General features: G+C 38.7%; 2 protein-coding genes across 2 annotated transcripts; one reads left to right on the top strand and one right to left on the bottom strand.

Annotated features, from left to right (window-relative positions):
* Window positions 1-1,123: 1,123 nt before the first annotated feature.
* On the top strand, window positions 1,124-6,935 carry guca1d (guanylate cyclase activator 1d). The gene is made up of 4 exons (XM_060890853.1): window positions 1,124-1,542; window positions 1,845-1,994; window positions 5,591-5,678; window positions 6,536-6,935. Exons 1-4 carry the CDS (start codon window positions 1,348-1,350, stop codon window positions 6,691-6,693), a joined length of 591 nt encoding a protein of 196 aa, XP_060746836.1. The 5' UTR covers window positions 1,124-1,347; the 3' UTR covers window positions 6,694-6,935.
* A 1,890-nt stretch (window positions 6,936-8,825) lies between these two features.
* Window positions 8,826-17,984, bottom strand: alg8 (ALG8 alpha-1,3-glucosyltransferase). The gene is made up of 13 exons (XM_060891326.1): window positions 17,850-17,984; window positions 16,203-16,281; window positions 15,658-15,851; window positions 15,433-15,539; window positions 15,253-15,320; window positions 14,170-14,296; window positions 13,338-13,441; window positions 13,120-13,240; window positions 10,531-10,670; window positions 9,977-10,116; window positions 9,801-9,898; window positions 9,635-9,707; window positions 8,826-9,237 (listed from the first exon to the last, which is right to left on the bottom strand). Exons 1-13 carry the CDS (start codon window positions 17,936-17,938, stop codon window positions 9,009-9,011), a joined length of 1,569 nt encoding a protein of 522 aa, XP_060747309.1. The 5' UTR covers window positions 17,939-17,984; the 3' UTR covers window positions 8,826-9,008.
* Window positions 17,985-18,208: the final 224 nt, after the last annotated feature.

Below are 18,208 nucleotides of genomic sequence, written 5' to 3'. Positions count from 1 at the left end.
AACATCCCGTTAAGTGTAAATTGAAACAATAACAGACTAATTTAGAGTCCATTACACTACAGACATCTACCTATTAAGAATTTTCTGAAAGTACCACGTTTGACCATCATTTAATTTAGGAAAAGCCATGAATGCTGCAGAAACCCGCACAGAATAACAAAACAACAAGAGTAACAAAACAACAAACACAGTAACTAGTGCATTAAAAAAACATTTCTGTATATCTCTTAACAAGATCTCCCAGTTATTGGCTATGATAAATGGTTCAAGCTTGAGCCACGGTTTAGTGCGTCTAAAGTGCAGGGAAACATTTTAAATTAAATGAATAAACAAAGGCATGTTGATTGTTGTGTACTTCTTCCTGTAGGGTATTAAGGGAATTAAGTTCTTTCTGCATGGAAAATTTTGATGGCTTTAATTGAATTTTTATTTAGATGGTTTTATTAAAGTAAGTATTAGACATGTTATTTATATATATATATATATATATATATATATATATATATATATATATATATATATATATATATATATATATATATATATATATATATATATATATATATATATATATATATATATATATATATATCAGCACAGTGACATTCTTCACCTTTTCTGCAGTGAGGGTTAACAGCCTTGCTTAAGAGCCCCACAGTGGCAGCTTGGAAGTGCTGGGACTTGAACCCCAGCTCTCCAGTCAACAACCCAGAGCCTTAACCACTTGAGCCACCATAAATGACTTATGATCAAAATCACCTTGTCTTATTCTAATATTCAACTGTCTAGTTTGAATTGAAATTGAGGAATAGAACTGTTTTCTATCACCACATACACATTTCTTCACATATCCCAACTAAGGAGGTTAGAGGGTTGGAGCACAGGGGCAGCTATGATACAGTGCCCCTGGAGCAGTAAAGGTTAAGTGCCTTGCACTTAGTTCCCTAACTGTGGCAGCTCAACAGTGCCATGGCTTGAATACTTACCTTCCAGTCAACAAACCAGAGCCTTAAAACCACTTAAGCCACCACTGCCCCTTTAAACTTTGTATTGTAAATGCAGTATGGAGGTGAAGTCAGGATAACTTACATAAGCATTCTCTTTTTCTGTGCCAGTTCTTCCTCATAAAAATACACTCTGTTCGAAGCTGCCGTTATCCTATTACAGGTTATTTCAAGTGATCACCCTTTTAGTATGACACCAACATAAGAGGTTTAGAATCTCGAGTCTTGCTGTGGTGATCAGTGTGTGGCTGGTCAACACTGTTAAAAGAGCCCTGGGCTGCAGGAGGCATGCTAAGTGCTTAGCTGGTGTGAACCTGAAGAAGGAGTAAGAGTTTCCTCAGACATGGGCAACAATCACGCCACCCTGGACGACATCCTGGCCGAGGACATGCACCACTGGTACAACAAGTTCATGAGGGAGTCTCCATCAGGCCTGATCACACTATTTGAGCTGAAGTCTATCCTTGGGCTGCAGGGGATGCCTGAGGATGCTAACAGCTATGTGGAACAGGTCTTCCACACGTTTGACATGGATGGGGTGAGGACCAAATATGAGAAATCTATAATGGAGCATCATGTCAGATGTAGCGCTGGGTTGAGTTTTTGCTCTTTGTGATAAAGCATTGGCCATGTCACATAAGCTACATCCAAACACACCACATTAAAAGAATATATTATTTGGGTAACCTGTTTACTAATTAAAATCTGGGTGTTTATTTAATCTATAATACCATATTTAATCCAGTTTCTCTTGGACTGATAATGATCACATTAATAGTGTGCATGTAGCTGCTATCATCAGAGAACTGAATCCAGCTGACGTGATGTTTTTCTGTTCAGGATGGATACATAGACTTTGTGGAATACATCGCTGCAATCAGTCTGATGCTTAAAGGTGAAATCAACCAGAAATTAAAGTGGTATTTTAAACTGTTCGACCAGGATGGCAATGGAAAAATCGACAAAGAAGAACTGGAGACAATATTCACGGTATGCTGGAAAAACAATTCCACGTTACATATATGTATAATGCAAATGGAAAAATTCTATTTTTATACTGGATATAATTTATTGGATATAAATTTTTGTATAATTAATTTGTTAAAGTGCAAATACATGAGTCAGTAATTAGTGATAATTTTGTATTATGCATAACAACAACGACAGAAAAAAACAACAGTCGTATTTTTGACAACTAGCATCATAATCAAGAATTTTTTTTTCTGGAGATCAGCTAAGGTCGTAGACAGTCTAATATCAGGGTAAAGAGTTTAAAAGAACTGGTTATGTAAAGGATGTGCATCCAATCCATGACCTGATATATGTTGCTTAACAAGTTGATTTTTTTACTTAAATTACAGCACCAATATGTGATATAACAATCTCCATTTTTTTTATTTTCATACCAGCATCAAAGCTCCTAATATCCTCACGGTATAATCCTAAACATCAGAGGTTTTTATAGAATTTTATGCAGTAACTGAATGATACAAACGGTAAATGATTCTCAATTAATCTTGTATTATTATTATTTTATTTATTTATTTATTTATTTATTTTTGGTTTTTACACTGTGACCATTTTTTACTTTGATTGTCTAAAGTAAAAGTCTGAATCTCTGTGTATGCAGCATTAAGCAAAACATACAGTTGACCTAGATATTCATTTTATCCATTCTGGATTATGTTGAAGCTCTGAGCATTCTCTGTTTAAAAAGAACAGCAGAAAATCATTTTCCCTCTGACTCTAATTGGGATGCGTAATATGACTTTGGATATTTTTTTAATTCCCACAGTTGTTCTTAGTATGAAACACAGTATGTCATTTATCTGATTCAATTTGATTTTAAAATCCTCTGTGTACCTACACATTCACTTTCAAAGCGAATGACAGCTTTGAGTTTGTCCAAACCTTTTAATCCTGCTAGCTAGCTTGTACGTATTAAGCACGTGCTAACCTACAACTTAATTCCCATTTCACTACTCATTTGGTGCAAATTTGCTTTACACTGTATTTAAAATTTTATTTTTAATTTTATTTTTGTTCCCTGCTTTTCTGCTAATGTCATTTTGGTCCTTAATTTAGTCATTGTAAATTTCCACCCCTCATTCCGCTCTCCCTTATCAAACAACAGCTACTACTCAGGGACCACAAGCTATTTTGTACTTCTTCCAGTGCACAGGAAGTCAGCCAACTGCTTCTTTATCATGGGCCGCACACGCAATGCCACAGGGAGGTGTACCACACTCAGAGAAAAGTACAATCCATGTAATTATGCATGCAACTGACCGACACCCAAGAATCTGTCCCTAAGAGCATGACATTGCCCTTGGTTTTACTCTATTGCGCTCTCAACTACTGGTGGCTGAGGCATTTTTCTGTTGTGCAAATCAGTAGCCTTGTATTTGCATCTGGGGACTGTCACAACCGGGGACGGAAGGAGACAGACCCGTACGCAGGATAGCTTCAAAAGAGGGGGGTTTAATAAACAAATAAGACATAGACAGAAATGACAATAACTGAAACAATACGAATGACAACATTTAACAAGGACTAGACATGACGAGGGGAAACGTAACTAATGATCCGCGCTGCACTCAGCAACGCGGCTCACTTAAATATAACACAATGATGACACAATGAGGAACAGGTGTGGTGACAGGGAGGAGCAGACGAAGGCGGGGCAGACACGTGACGAGGAATGACAACACTAGCACATGGCCAAAAGTCCGGGCTGAGTCCTGACAGAACCCCCCCTCCAAGGCGCGGCTCCCGAAGCGCCAAACCCTGGCAGAGTCCAGGAGGGGGGGCGAGGCACATGGCGAAGGCAGATGGGGGGAGCAAGGAACACGGCGAAGGCAGATGGGGGAACGAGGAACACAGCGAAGGCAGATGGGGGAACGAGGAACACGGCGAAGGCCAATGGGGGGGAGTAAGGCACACGGCGAGGCCGGTGGGGGAGCAAGGCACACGGCGAGGCCGGTGGGGGGAGTAAGGCACACGGCGAGGCAAGCGGGGGGAGCAAGGCTCACGGCGGCACAGCAGCGAGGGCCGAGCGACGTCCTCAGCCGAGCAGAGGGGCCGAACGACGTCCACAGCCGAGCAGAAGGGCCGAGCGACGTCCACAGCCGAGCAGAAGGGCCACGCGACTTCCATGGCCGAGCTGAAGGGCCGAGCGATATCCTCAGCCGAGCTGAAGGGCCGAATGACGTCACAGCCGAGCTGAAGGGCCGAGCGATATCCACAGCCGAGCTGAAGGGCCGAACGCAACCCCGACACACCGCAGCAAGCTCACGTCCTGATGACCAAGGGTGGGAGGGTGGGAAGGTCCATCGCCCTGGGCCTGCAGCACCCCCCGCGGAAGAAGTGAAGCGACGCCCTCCTCGGACGGAACCGGAACTGGAGCGACGTCCTTCACTGAAAAAAAAAGGCGGGGCGATGCCGCAGGGCACCAAAAAACAAAAAAGGAGCAAAAACAGGTTGGTGACATCCTCCGCGAAGGAAGTGAGGCGACGACCGCTTCGGACAGAACCGAAAGTGGAGCGGCGTCCCTCACCGGAAAAAGGGCGGAGCGATGTCACCGAGAAAAGAAAAAAGGACTGGCGGAACAGTCCAGGGGAAGAGGAGGATAAAAAGCCGGTCCGAGCTGGAAGCTATCCTGCTGGGTCTGCTGGGTTTTAAGGCGGATCATTCTGTCACAACCGGGGACGGAAGGAGACAGACCCGTACGCAGGATAGCTTCAAAAGAGGGGGGTTTAATAAACAAATAAGACATAGACAGAAATGACAATAACTGAAACAATACGAATGACAACATTTAACAAGGACTAGACATGACGAGGGGAAACGTAACTAATGATCCGCGCTGCACTCAGCAACGCGGCTCACTTAAATATAACACAATGATGACACAATGAGGAACAGGTGTGGTGACAGGGAGGAGCAGACGAAGGCGGGGCAGACACGTGACGAGGAATGACAACACTAGCACATGGCCAAAAGTCCGGGCTGAGTCCTGACAGGGACATGGTATCTTAGTGGTTATGGTGTTGGATTACCAATCAGAAGGTTGTGAGATCGGTTCCCAGGTCCATCAATCTGCTACCGCTGGGCCCTTAAACAAGGCCTTTAACCTTTGTATAAAATGAGATAAAATGGAAGTTGCTATGGATAATGCCATCTGCTAAATGCTGGAAATGTATTTGAATTGTTTAATTTTTTAAGTTTGTTTGACTTTAATTAGATAAGCATAATAATACAGGATGGATCATCAATTATATTTTTGTCTGTCATGTCGGTGTAACTAACACACACTAAATAAAAAATAAAAAAATCAAGATGCATCTAAGAATCCAATTTTTTATCACTTGTAAATTGTACAAAATATTTTAATAGACTGGATCAGAATCTATTTGTGATACCAAACATGTTGCTATTTTGAAATCACTTAAATGTGACTTCCAGAAAGGCCAAGAGGTGATACAGAGGTACAGAGATATGGAAAGTTCCAATAACCCAGCAGTCAAATCATCTCAACCAGATGAAAGCAAACAACTTTATCTACTTTTTATTTTTCATTACTACAGGCCATACAGGACATCACACGAAATCGGAGCATTGTTCCAGAAGAGATAGTAGCACTTATATATGAAACAATTGATGTCAATGGAGAAGGTAAGCAAAAAAAAAACCTAGGTTAGATGGATAGTTAATATTCCCTGTAGTTGGTGCTATCAAAAGTTGCTGTGAAATTTTAATCAAATTCTGCCTACATTTATGGTTGAAGTTTCAGTACAAATTAAATATGTAGTATATATATAAGTCTAGTGAGTCTATTACATAGCTGATTTAATTAACTTTTTTTCCTAATAGTCAGGCTATAATATCACTAAATTATTTTTATTAAATAGCTTGTAATTAAATAAACATTTTATAAACTAAGTTGATGAATTACTTTTAAACTAAATAAAGTTCTCATGCAGATGATGAAAGATGCTGTTAAATGCTTGATTCTGTTTGGTTAGGAGATGATTCATTTTGTTCTATAACAGCACCTCTGACAGTTTAACAAAGAATAAGAATCAGAATCAGATTTATTGGCCAAGTGTGCTGACACACACAAGGAATTTGGTTCCAGCTGTTTGTAACTCTCAAAAGTACAGACATAAATAACACTATACTATACAAACTATACAAGACAATGCAGACAATGGGATACAATATACAAAGTATCTCAAATTTATATTTCTTTATTTATGTTTAAAGTTCTAAATGTTATTTATATTCTTTATTTTAAAAAAAGTAACAAATCAAAAGTATAAACCTTGATACAAAAAATTTTTATATCAAGATTTATTTTTTAGGTAAAGGTGAACAGGTACAATTTGCTGTAGTGTTGTTTATTTAACATTAGCAAAATGTGTTCACTAAAGTAATGCCTTCTTTGTGACACGCTGTATAATGCACAGGGGACAGTTTGTTTCTTGTCTGCTGGACTAAATGGTCCTTTTGTACCATTTTTTTCTCTAAAGGTGAATTAACACTTGAAGAATTCATCGAAGGTGCCAGAGGGCAACCAGATATAATGGAGATGCTAAAGAAAATTATGGACCTCACTCCAGTGCTAGAGATTATTGTTGAAGGACGACAGAAACCAGGCAACGGTGAACAAGGCCAGATAAGGACTTAAGATAAATTTCATTCTGGAGACACATCGACTCAACTGACACTTTGAACCTCGCTGACAGCACAAGGCACTGCAGCAAAACAATGGTGTACTGGCTTTTCAGTAAACTTATACTGTATGTATCAAACAATAATGCTAAGAAATTCAAAAGCTAAATCATGTGAAATAACAAAATGATAAAACTCAGAACATTCAATTACAACAATGTTAATTTTTTTTTTAATAGTGAGCTTTAAAAGTGTAACTTTAAGCCAGCCAGCTAACTAGCTAGACTAAAGACTAGCATAAGTAAAGCTAGCTGTCCAAAACATGCAGAATTCATATACTATTCTTCAGAAGAAAAAAAAGGTTTTCAATACTCAGATTGTATTCAGCTCTGATGCATAAACTGAACGAGCTTCCTCAGACATTTGACTGAAGAACAGAGATGGAAAGATGGACTGATCCTTTAATGCTTTAAGAAGCTCAAAGCACTGCGTGACAGGACAGGACATGGCAAAGCAGTGACTGGCAACATGTCGCTTTATAAGGAAAGGCTTAGTTGTGAAAGGTCAAAGATCTGCTGTCACATGTACACTAATTCAGACTTTTTTATATTAAGATTTTATACTTGTTCATAGAGAGAACAGAAAAGTTAAACTTTCAAAAAATTATCGTTTTGTTACAATTTACTACAAAAACGATGAACGTAGACCTTTTTTTTTTTTTAGAAAGTATTGCTTTTTGTGTGTTAGATAAAGGCATAGTGCTACAGTGAAAAACTAAACCACTATTTAGCACACTTAAATGCAGTGTTTATGCATCTAGGCTCTGGGGTATCTGGGGCATGCAGAAGGACCTCACTGCAATTTTTCAGTTCATATAAATGAATGCTACCAAGTTTCTTATGCTTCATCACTCCTACTATGCTGAATTCTTAGTTATCAATCCCTTCATAATTAACATGATGAAAGGGTTATTATGACTATTATGACAGCGCACAGTATGATCTAGTGGTTCTGAGATGCATTTCAATTAAATTTAATATCTAAGTGAAAAAACAGCCATCCTTTTAATTTTGCTTTCATTTCAGTGATCTCAGTTTGCCTCTGGAATCTTTTTCATTTTAATGCGTTAAACTATGTACAAAAACATAAAACCTGTGAAATTCGGAGCTGAAACACACTGGTACTGGTTTTTCCAAATTGTACAACCTGTTTTGGATCCGATTAATGACGGTGTTCTTCCTCACTGAAGTAATTCAAGTACAAGCGCTTAAACTACAGCTATGTGAAAGCAACAGCCCTGTTTACTTTATACATATGATATGCACAGATTTAAATCAATATGCATAAACACATCCAGGTTTAACTTTAATACGTAATAAACTGTGCTTTTTTAAATCATTTAACAAATGGGCATTTGACCTTTTTAACAAGATTGGAATATTCAAGTACTGCAACTAAACAAATAAAACCAATGAAAGGTCTTTTTTAAACGATTTGTAAAATGAAAATTTCAAAAAAACTAATTTTTTGTGAGGAAAAAGTAATGACAACACGACAATTATTTGTAATTAAATTGGATAAAATGATCTACGGGTGTATCACATCAGGTGTAAATTATTAAACCACTGTTACAGAAAATTTGTAGAAGGCCTTATTTAAACCTCAGTTATTTAGTTTGATTTGCCCTTTATTGTTGAAGTGAGATGTTGCACCATGGTGAGATCCAAGAAGCTCTCTGAGGCCTCCAGAAGGGAGATTGTTGATGCTTATGAGTCTGGTAATGGATATAAAAAGATCTTAAAAGGATTTATAATCAGCTATTCCACTGTCTGGAAAATCATTTGCAAGTGAAGAACATTTAAAATAATGCCAACATGGCCAGGTCAGGCCATCCAAGCAAGTTCACCCTAAGAGCAGACTGCAAGATGCTTGAAGAACCTCCAAAATCACTAAAATTTCATCATGGGACCTACAGCAAGCTCTTGCTACAGTTTATGTCAAAGTACATGAAAAAGTACTTCATGACATGACTTTAATTATCATGACAGAAGTGCAAGGAATAAAATGTGGAAAAATACCTGTGTCGTATTTTATGCGTCTGGTCTGCAATATTACTGTATTAAAATGAAGCCATGAAAAGATGATGGAAACGTGAAAGTATAGTTCTTTAATCAAAATATCACATTCAGTAGAAAATGATTGTGTATCAAAATAAAAAAAACCCTTAGACTGATAGACACTGCTTTCCCAAAAGTGAGTCCAAAGTAACATTGGTCACATCATTGTAAACAAAAAGTAATAACAGATTAGTGCATCTACAACCTTTATTTATTACTGGGCTTTCACTTTGCTAAATGGAACAGTGAACACTGATAAGTAGAGTCTGATGAAGCAGTAAACCACTCCCAGTGCGCAGTAGACAGAGGTGAGAAGCAAAGGGATGAAGGGAAGCGTCTGCTGCCAGCTAGTCAGTGGGTAAACAATCTCACAGATGAGCTCCAGAGGAACCAGGCCCAGGAGATATACAGCTTCCATGGAGTTCACCAACCAGCCTGCTTTACTGCAGGAAAAATAAACCCAGCAACAGACCAAATGAGTCAGTGATTCTGCGTCTGTAACTTGAACACCACCAAGCAAAACATCCAGCTCTTTTACATAATTACATAATCTAATCCTCCTGCTTCTAATTAAATACTTCTACTAAATCTGCAATACTTTTTGAGGAAACTGTATAAGCACATGTGCATCAATTGTCATTTAAACAAAAACTATAGATAATATGCAAAATACTGTATCAGCACATTTGGAAATTTCTATTATTCCCCAAAGACATTTTTTTCATTGTAATATAGGCTTATTTGTAGTGTGTGTTACAGTAAACACACTCCAACAATTACCGATTAGAACTTAAGGTGAATGTTCTCAATGTATTGTCTTGAAAAATCTCTTGAACTGACCTGAAAAGCTTCTTGAATGAGGTAAAACTGAAGACTGTAAACATCAGCATAAAGAGAATTTTGATAGGGAGCTCTGCAAGAAAAAAGAGGGCGATATGTTCATAAACATAACCAAAGTAATGTTAGATAATGTTGAAGTGACAGTGTGACACAAAAAAGTCCATACCTGGGGCTGTAAAGAGGAGCGGAAAGAGGGAGAAATGGCCTGTTGTGCTGAGGATCAGAAAGGTTCGAGCATCTTCCTTACTCTCTACCGCTAGCAAGCTGGAAAGTAACAGACCAAAAATGTACGAGCAACGAGACAAAGTTTAGCTTCTGTTCTAAAACAAAGTAAAATATTACCTTAGAGGAAGTATTGCCATTAAAATGGCTTTCTCATGGACATGCCAACCAAACATGAAAGATCCCAGGGCACAAACGATGACGCAGCGCAGAAAACCTCGGGCTCCGTTAGGCCTTCGCCATGTAATGAACAGAACAGGCTATGCAGAAAAAAAGGGGGAAAATATTTCTGGCAAAATTTTCTAGAATCTTCTGATTAGCGTCAGACTCAGACAGGGGGTGTGGCCAAGAATTTAAAAGGAGACATCAATTTGTGTGTAATAATATAGCAAAAGAGAGAAAGATGAACTGATGATAATTCAAATGATTAAAAATATAAATTTATAGGTACTTTTATTTTTTAATTCGTGAGTAAAAAAGCTAATAACAGTAAGTAATCAGTGGTAAGGATACATACAAATATTAGAAAGTTATTATTTACTAGAAACTTATTTACTAGAAAATGATTATAAATACGTTTCTGATTCTTCATACTTTTTAAGACTTTTGCAAACCTTTGCAAAACTGGACACCGCCAGTGGTGTTTAATTAAAATGCACAGCCAAAGCACTCACCAGGATTGTCAGTAAAGTACAAGCAAGCGTCACTAGAGGAGACACGGGGGGAAGAACAGAGTGTTGAAATTCCTGAACCAAACCTCCAGTCATCGAGGCTTTGGGAAGTTTGTTCTGGTCAAGCAGTTTGAATTTCACACCTAAAAGAAGCAAGAATCATTATGATGAGGTTTAATCATCACTGTTAAATTCTCAAATCTGAGTCATTTTCTATATCTTCAGCTCTGACAGTACTGTTGGGTCTTCATATTCTCCCCATGCTGCTCGCCTGCCATTTCCCTCCCTCCAGCTAACTCTCTCTGTTTTACACCAGCTTTAAACTGGAAAAGGTGAGGGCTTCTAGAGACACTATAAAGCCATACGTTTTCTAGCTGCTGCTCATGCTATGCCACAAGGCAAAGTAACACACAGACTCGGATGAATCTGATATCTGCCCCCTTCCAAATAAATGAACTCACAAACAGCTAGGGTTGTTGTCATTCACTTTTGAGTCTGATTCCTCTCAACGTTTCCTCCTAATATTGTCTCAGGGAGTTTTTCCTGGCCATCATCAGCTCTGGCTCACTTAGGGATTCATTTCAATGTAATCATTTTTATCCTAAATTATCATTATATCTGAATTATAATTTTTTTTTTACAATGGTGTTGATGTGTGTCCCCCACTTCAGGCCCTGGGAGATGGTGGAGCCCAGGAACGTGAAAGCTAGTGAGTGGGGGGAGTGCAGGTTGTTTCTCCTGAAGTCCACTATCATCGGCACTGTTTTGAGAGAATTGAGCTCCAAGTAGTTGTGACTGCACCAGACAGCCAGCAATTTAACATCCTGTCTGTAGGCAGACTCGTCTTTGTCTTTGTCATAAATCTCCCCAGTCTCACTAGCTGCTGCCTATCTGTCAGAAAGCTGGTGATCCACTGACGGATAAAGCTAGGAACATAGAGCTGGGTTAGTTTAGTCTGGAAGAGTGTTGGAATGATGGCGTTGCAAGTCTGAACTGAAGTCTATAAACAGGATCCTCACATAGGTCCCTGACTTATCCAGGTGTTGCAGGATGTAATGCAGTCCCAGGTTTACTGCACCATCCATGGACCTGTTTGCACAATAAGCAAACTGCAGGGGGTCCAGTAAGGATCCAGTGAAGTCTTTTAGATAAGCCAGAACCAGTTTTTGAGCGATTTCATGACAACAGACGTCATCGCCACAGGTTTGTCGTCGTTAAGTAATCTTGGGTTTCTTTGGGATGGGGATGATGGATGAGTGTTTGAAGCAGACAGGGACTTCACACAGCTCAAGTGATCTGTTGAAGATCTGTGTGAAGATGGAGGCCAGCTGGTCAGCACAGGATTTCAGACAGGTTGGTGTCACACTATCTGGGCCTGGTGCCTTTCTTCTTTTGTTCTTTCTGAAGACCTGGTGCACATCATCATCACTGAGCAGGAGAGGGTTCGAGGGGGTTAATGGAGGTATTAAAGGTTATGTAAAGAGATGATCAGAATGTTTGTGGGGGGGTTTCGAATCTACGATAAAACTCATTCAGATCTTCAGCAAGTTGTTGATTCACCACAGTGCTGGGGGATGGGGTCTTGTAGTTGGTGATGGCTTTCAGACCTTTCCAGACTGAAACTTTTTAGCGTAGCTCTTATTAGCTGCTTTAATCTCCTTATTCAGAATGTTCCTGGCGTGAATGTATAAGACCCTGTCCCCATTTCTGTAGGCATATTTGGCCAAAAGAAGATGTCTGAGTTTTGCTGTAAACCATGGCTTATCATTGTTGAATGTTAGATGATTCCTGGTAGGGATGCAAATCCTCACAGAAACCGATGTATGAAGTTACAGTCTCAGTGAGCTCGTCCAGATCGTTGGCATAAGCTTCAAAAAACACTCCAATCAGTGAGGTTAAAACAGGCTTGTAAAACCAGCTCTGTTTTGTTAGTCCATCTCTTTACAGTCTTTACTACAGGTTTAACATGTAGGTTTTTGCCTGTAGGTTTGTATAAATTGAACCAGGCAGCGATATACATTCTTTATTGTGGTGTAACAAAGGTCCAGTATCTTACTGTCTCTGGTGTGACATGTAAAGTGCTGTCTGTATTTTAGAAGTTCACAAGTCCCCAAGAATTATTCTAACAGGGTCTATGTTCTCTTGTTCTGTCCCTGTTATCTGATCAGCCAGTTTTTGTAATTCCAGGCTCACGTGCGCTTGCGGCGGAATGTAAACACTCAATAAACGAGTGAAACCCCCACTGCGAGTAGAACGGCTTACAGTTAATGAAGAGCGCTTCTAGATCTGGACAGCACATCTTCTTTAACACTGTCATATCTGTACACCACCTTTCATTGATGTAGATGTATGCGATGCTCAGCAGAACGTCTGAATTATTCGAAAACCGGTAGGAAATTTGGTGGTGTGCTCTGCTGAATATTTACCAGTTCATCCCTGGTAAAACTGATAGTGTTAAATAAACAAAAAACAGAAAAAATTAACAAAAACAAACAACTGGAGAGTGAAGCATCGTGGCTGCAATGTGCGGTGCCATTCTCAAAGTGGAATGTTATAAAATATATATATAGTATATGTATATAGTTTTCTTACCCAGGACAGATAGAGCTTTGTCTGCAATGTTGTACAGTGCCCAGATATTAGGGGCCCAGTAAGCGTGACATAACCCACGCTTGAAAGGGAAGAGTCTGGAAAGCACTTGTGGCATTTGACCCTTTGAACAGATCAGGAATAAAAGAATTGTTTCTTTAAATCAACAAAACACTCAGACAGAAACCTTGGAATTAAAGAGACAATCAAATGACACATACCAGGATAATAAAGGGTCCAAAAGACACAGCAAAGGTGGACAGAACAATAAATCCTAGAGCTACTAGGCGAAAAAGGCTGAAACTCCTCCACCTCACTGAGCCATCTAAAGAGAATACAAGAGCTGTGTTAGGAGGATTATATTATTCTTTTACATCACATGTAGATTTGTGCTTGAAAAGCAGACTTGAATTTTATAAAATTTAAAATGAAAATTATCATTTGTGCTTATTTAATGGAATGAATATTCCACATTAAACATAACTTTATTAAAAATAAAGTATGAGTATAAAGGGTATGATGTCATATTTTAATAAATAAAAGTTGTATATGTTCAATCAAACATCCATTCATTCATCCATACATGTTCTGTGCCACTTAACATACACAGGGTCACAGGGAACCTGAAGCCAAGATGGGGGACACCCTGGACGTGGTGCTATCCCATCACAGGGTCCAATCGCTCTCTCTCTCACTCTCACACACACACCACAAACTGAGATGAGGAACTTCAGAGATGCCAATCATCCTACATGTATGTAGGAAACCTCTGAAGCAGGGAGAGAACAGGCAAACTCTGTGCATCCAATTTAATGTAAGATTCTAAGTCTAAAAACAATATCTAGGTTCTTTAGGCAATATCTAAATACATATCGCAGCAATATCGAAATAGACAAAATCTAAAAAAAAAAACCCTGTTTTTTAGTAATTGTAGAAATCTGAACTGCTTAAGTGACTTTTGGAAAAAGAACAATGTGTTTATTAATTAAAGCACACTTCATAATGTACTCCATAAATTTAACAGGGCATCCAGATGTTTTTAAAAAGCCACACCTGTGTTACTCTGTGTGAAGCAGAAACACCTGAGCAGGAAGATTCCATAAGCAGGAGCCATGTACAGGTATATGTGCTTCAGATTTAAGAGGATGGCAAACAGTAGGGCTCCCTCAAAGTGTCTGTTCTGTTTAAACACAAGCAGGGGGAGAGAGAGAGAGAGAGAGAGAGAGAGAGAGAGAGAGAGAGAGAGGGAGAGAGTCATAGACAGGCAGAGAGAGAGGGAGAGTAAGAGAGAGAGAGAGAGAGAGAGAGAGAGAGAGAGAGAGAGAGAGAGAGAGAGAGAGAAAGAGAGAGAGAGACAGAGAGAGACAGAGACATATATATATATATTTGTGTGTGTGTCACATTTGTAAATGGGATTTTAGTTTCCTTCACTAGATAAGATGTGGTGCAGAGTCTTAGTCAGGCTACAATTATTACAAATATTATACGTTATATTTAAAGTCAAACATTTAAAGATGAGATCATATTCGCTATTTTAAGTATTTTATATAATGAAAATAATTAACATGACTGAATATCTGACTGAAAAAGATAAAATACTTGCTTTCTGCATGACAATAACAGTAAGGAGAATGCAGTAAGTGTCACTTCTGCTCACTGTAATCACTTCATCATCCCATTTTTTATATTTTAATGCATTATTAAACTATAGCTTAATATAATTAATTACTGAATGTGTTCTATATGATGATTACTAAAAGCAAACTCTTTCATTTTTACATTTGTATATTAAAACAAAAAAAAAATCATTAAAAACTATTAAAGACTTTTTTTACCTCGTCCTCAATTATAACACGTAATATGATTTATGCCATAATTGAGCAGGGTGCCAGATTGGGTGTAATTCCCCAATTAAAAATGTAACTTTTTTGTAAATGTAACTTTTGGTTGGTTTAACAGCAAAATTGTGAGGCTTTTAAACTATATATTGTTTTTTTTACTTGGATTGTAATTATCCTCAAATGTTAGCTGATTTGAATAAAAGCATGTGACATGAATGACTGTGTAAATATATAAAAATAACGGGTGAAATTTAGCAGACAAAAAAAAATGTAAGAAGAAACGAATCTTTCACACCTGAAGATGTCGTGCAACTGATAGCAGAAGAATTCCAAAGAGGAAGCCATTGTACTGGAAATGAATATCTACATGATGTAATTTAAGGATTTATTACATTGACTTCAGAGTGATTAGACACACACTACTGGGTTATTTCATATTGATGAGTAAATCAGTATGTCAGTTTAATAAGGATACGATCAACGATGAGAAGACCACAGTTCCACAGCAGCAGTGTGGCCAGGATGAACGACGGCTTTGCCAGCAGATCCTTTCCTTTGTCTTCCCGTAAACATTTACAACATCTAAAAACAGCACAAAATCCCGATTTAACAGTATAAGTTCAGAAAGATGCCAACCATATTTAGTCTGTTGGGGTCATCGTAGTGTGAGTAAGACATGATATGATTAACACAATCGTACTCGCTAACTGCATAAATGAAGACCACGTCAGTTATAATGACAGAAAGTCTCTGGAACAGCACTGTAGCAGGACTGGAGTAATTAAGGTTCTCAACAACCAGCATCTTCGCATCAAAGTATTTGCCGACGTGCGACAGTCCAAACTCAAACCATGCAAACAGGGGAGGATAATCCAGTGTCCACTCTGATGTGGCCTGAAAACATTAAAGTGAGAAAATGAGAAACTTTCAAACTCTTAATTGATTACGCCAGCAGTGTCCAGTCTTATCCGGAAAGGGCCGGTGTGGGTGCAGGTTTTTATTCCAACCAAGCTGACGCCACACCAGTGTCTACTAAAAGCCAAGAACAGCTGATTAAACAGGTGGAATCAGGTGTGGCTTCTGCTTGGTTGGAATGAAAACCTGCACCCACACCAGCTCTTCGTGGATAAGATTGGACACCGCTGGATTATGCAGACATAAAAAGGCTTGACTGTAATAACATCACGATACGTTACGAGGCATCACAGTAAGAGAATGCTGTAATTATTTATTGTAAGTAAATACCTCATAATACCACTTTGACACAGGCAGAGAGTGAGTGATAGCAAGCCAGTTCCGGTGGACTTCAAAATCTGTAGAGTGACTAGAAAATTACCAAATAAGTTAGCCATGAAATCCTAAAATGTCATAAGCAAGCTATTACATTTATTAATGAGTTAAATCCATTTTTGAGTAAGTGGAGGACAATATGAAAAGGTTTCCACCTCCTGTCTGCAATCCTGAGCAGTTACCAGCTGCCAAAACAGTGGGTGTGGTGGTCAAGATAAGTTTAATAGCTGGTAACAGTTTAGATCATGTTGGATTTTTAATCAGAGAAATAAAACCATTAGTACTAAAATCGTTGTAAAACATGTAACTATGTAACACAGTAACTGAACTGAACTGAGTACAACACACATACACATCAACTGTACGGACGGCACAGACCGTCACCAAATACACACTCTTCCATTATACATCCATCAATCTGTTTACATGCTGTTTTACATACTGTTTTTGCTCTTTGCACATGCTGTCTCACATTTCAGTTGATTGCTGTTTTGCACAATACTTTACAATATCTCATGTAACTGCTGCTATAATACTAATGTGTTCATTCCAGTATTTCTGCACACACAATATTGTTGAACATACAGTATTTACACTGATCAGTACTCTTACTGTTTATTGTCTTTTGTGTAATGTCTTGTAGTTTGGTCTGCACTGTCTTGACTTTTTTGGCTCGTCCTGCACTGTCTTGTCTTGTTTGCCTTGCCCTGCACTGTCTTGTCTTGTTTGCCTTGCCCTGCACTGTCTTGTCTTTTTTGTATCGTCCTGCACTGTCTTGTCTTGTTTGTCTTGTCCTGCACTGTCTTGTCTTTTTTGTCTCGTCCTGCACTGTCTTGTCTTGTTTGTCTTGTCCTGCACTGTCTTGTCTTGTTTGCCTTGCCCTGCACTGTCTTGTCTTTTTTGTATCGTCCTGCACTGTCTTGTCTTGTTTGTCTTGTCCTGCACTGTCTTGTCTTTTTTGTCTCGTCCTGCACTGTCTTGTCTTGTTTGCCTTGCCCTGCACTGTCTTGTCTTTTTTGTATCGTCCTGCACTGTCTTGTCTTGTTTGTCTTGTCCTGCACTGTCTTGTCTTTTTTGTCTCGTCCTGCACTGTCTTTTGTCCTGCACTGTCTTGTCTTGTTTGTCTCGTCCTGCACTGTTTGCACCAGGTCACACAGATGCACATTATGTGGCTAGGACTACTAAGTCCTTATAGCTCTGTGTTTGTTTTATGTAGCACCATGATCCTGGATAAACGTTGTCTCATTTCACTATGTACTGCAACAGTTATATATGTCTGAAATGACAATAAAAGCTTCTTGACTTGAACTAATTGCTCTTTAATCAGCGATTATCAGTAGAGCTTTTACAATAATCAAAGATTGTGTCATGAGCTAATATCGTGACGTCATACTGACGTTTCCCTCAGTGTTATTAGACCGAATGGCTGCTTAATATAACAAAGACTCTTTTTACAAAACAAATCTTTATACAATTACAGAGAAAAGAAGCCATTTTTGTTTTGTTTTAAAGGAATGATTACAAATAAAGTTAGATCAATTAACCCAATAAACATTAAGCGGTGTTTCAGACTCAGTGTATTAGGTTAAACTGTTCACTCACTATGCATTTATGAGCAGACATTTCAGAAAAGAAACTCCAAGAGCCAAAGCGACAAACCAGCTCCAACTCTGGCTTGTGGACGTCGCCATGACAGTTTACTGAATCAATAAAGTTTACTTTATTTAAAATACACCTCGCGCAAAACGCTTGTTTCCGGAAGTATGACGAGAGTCAAACTAAAGGCTCAATCCCAAATACATCCCAAGTAAATTTAAAGTGCACTGAACAGGGTGCAGAATCTAGGGATTCAACTAAAATCAAATTCAAATCTGATTCAATGTGGAATGATTCTCAATTCCACGAGTCGACTCCTGTATTCAAAATCAAATCAGGTACTCGGATCCTAAAACATTATTTAG

Source organism: Tachysurus vachellii, chromosome 17 (assembly GCF_030014155.1).
Source record: "Tachysurus vachellii isolate PV-2020 chromosome 17, HZAU_Pvac_v1, whole genome shotgun sequence".
In the NCBI taxonomy this organism is placed as follows: Eukaryota; Metazoa; Chordata; class Actinopteri; order Siluriformes; family Bagridae; genus Tachysurus; species Tachysurus vachellii.
Note: the sequence above shows the minus strand (reverse complement) of the source record. Positions and strands in the feature narration are given on the sequence as shown.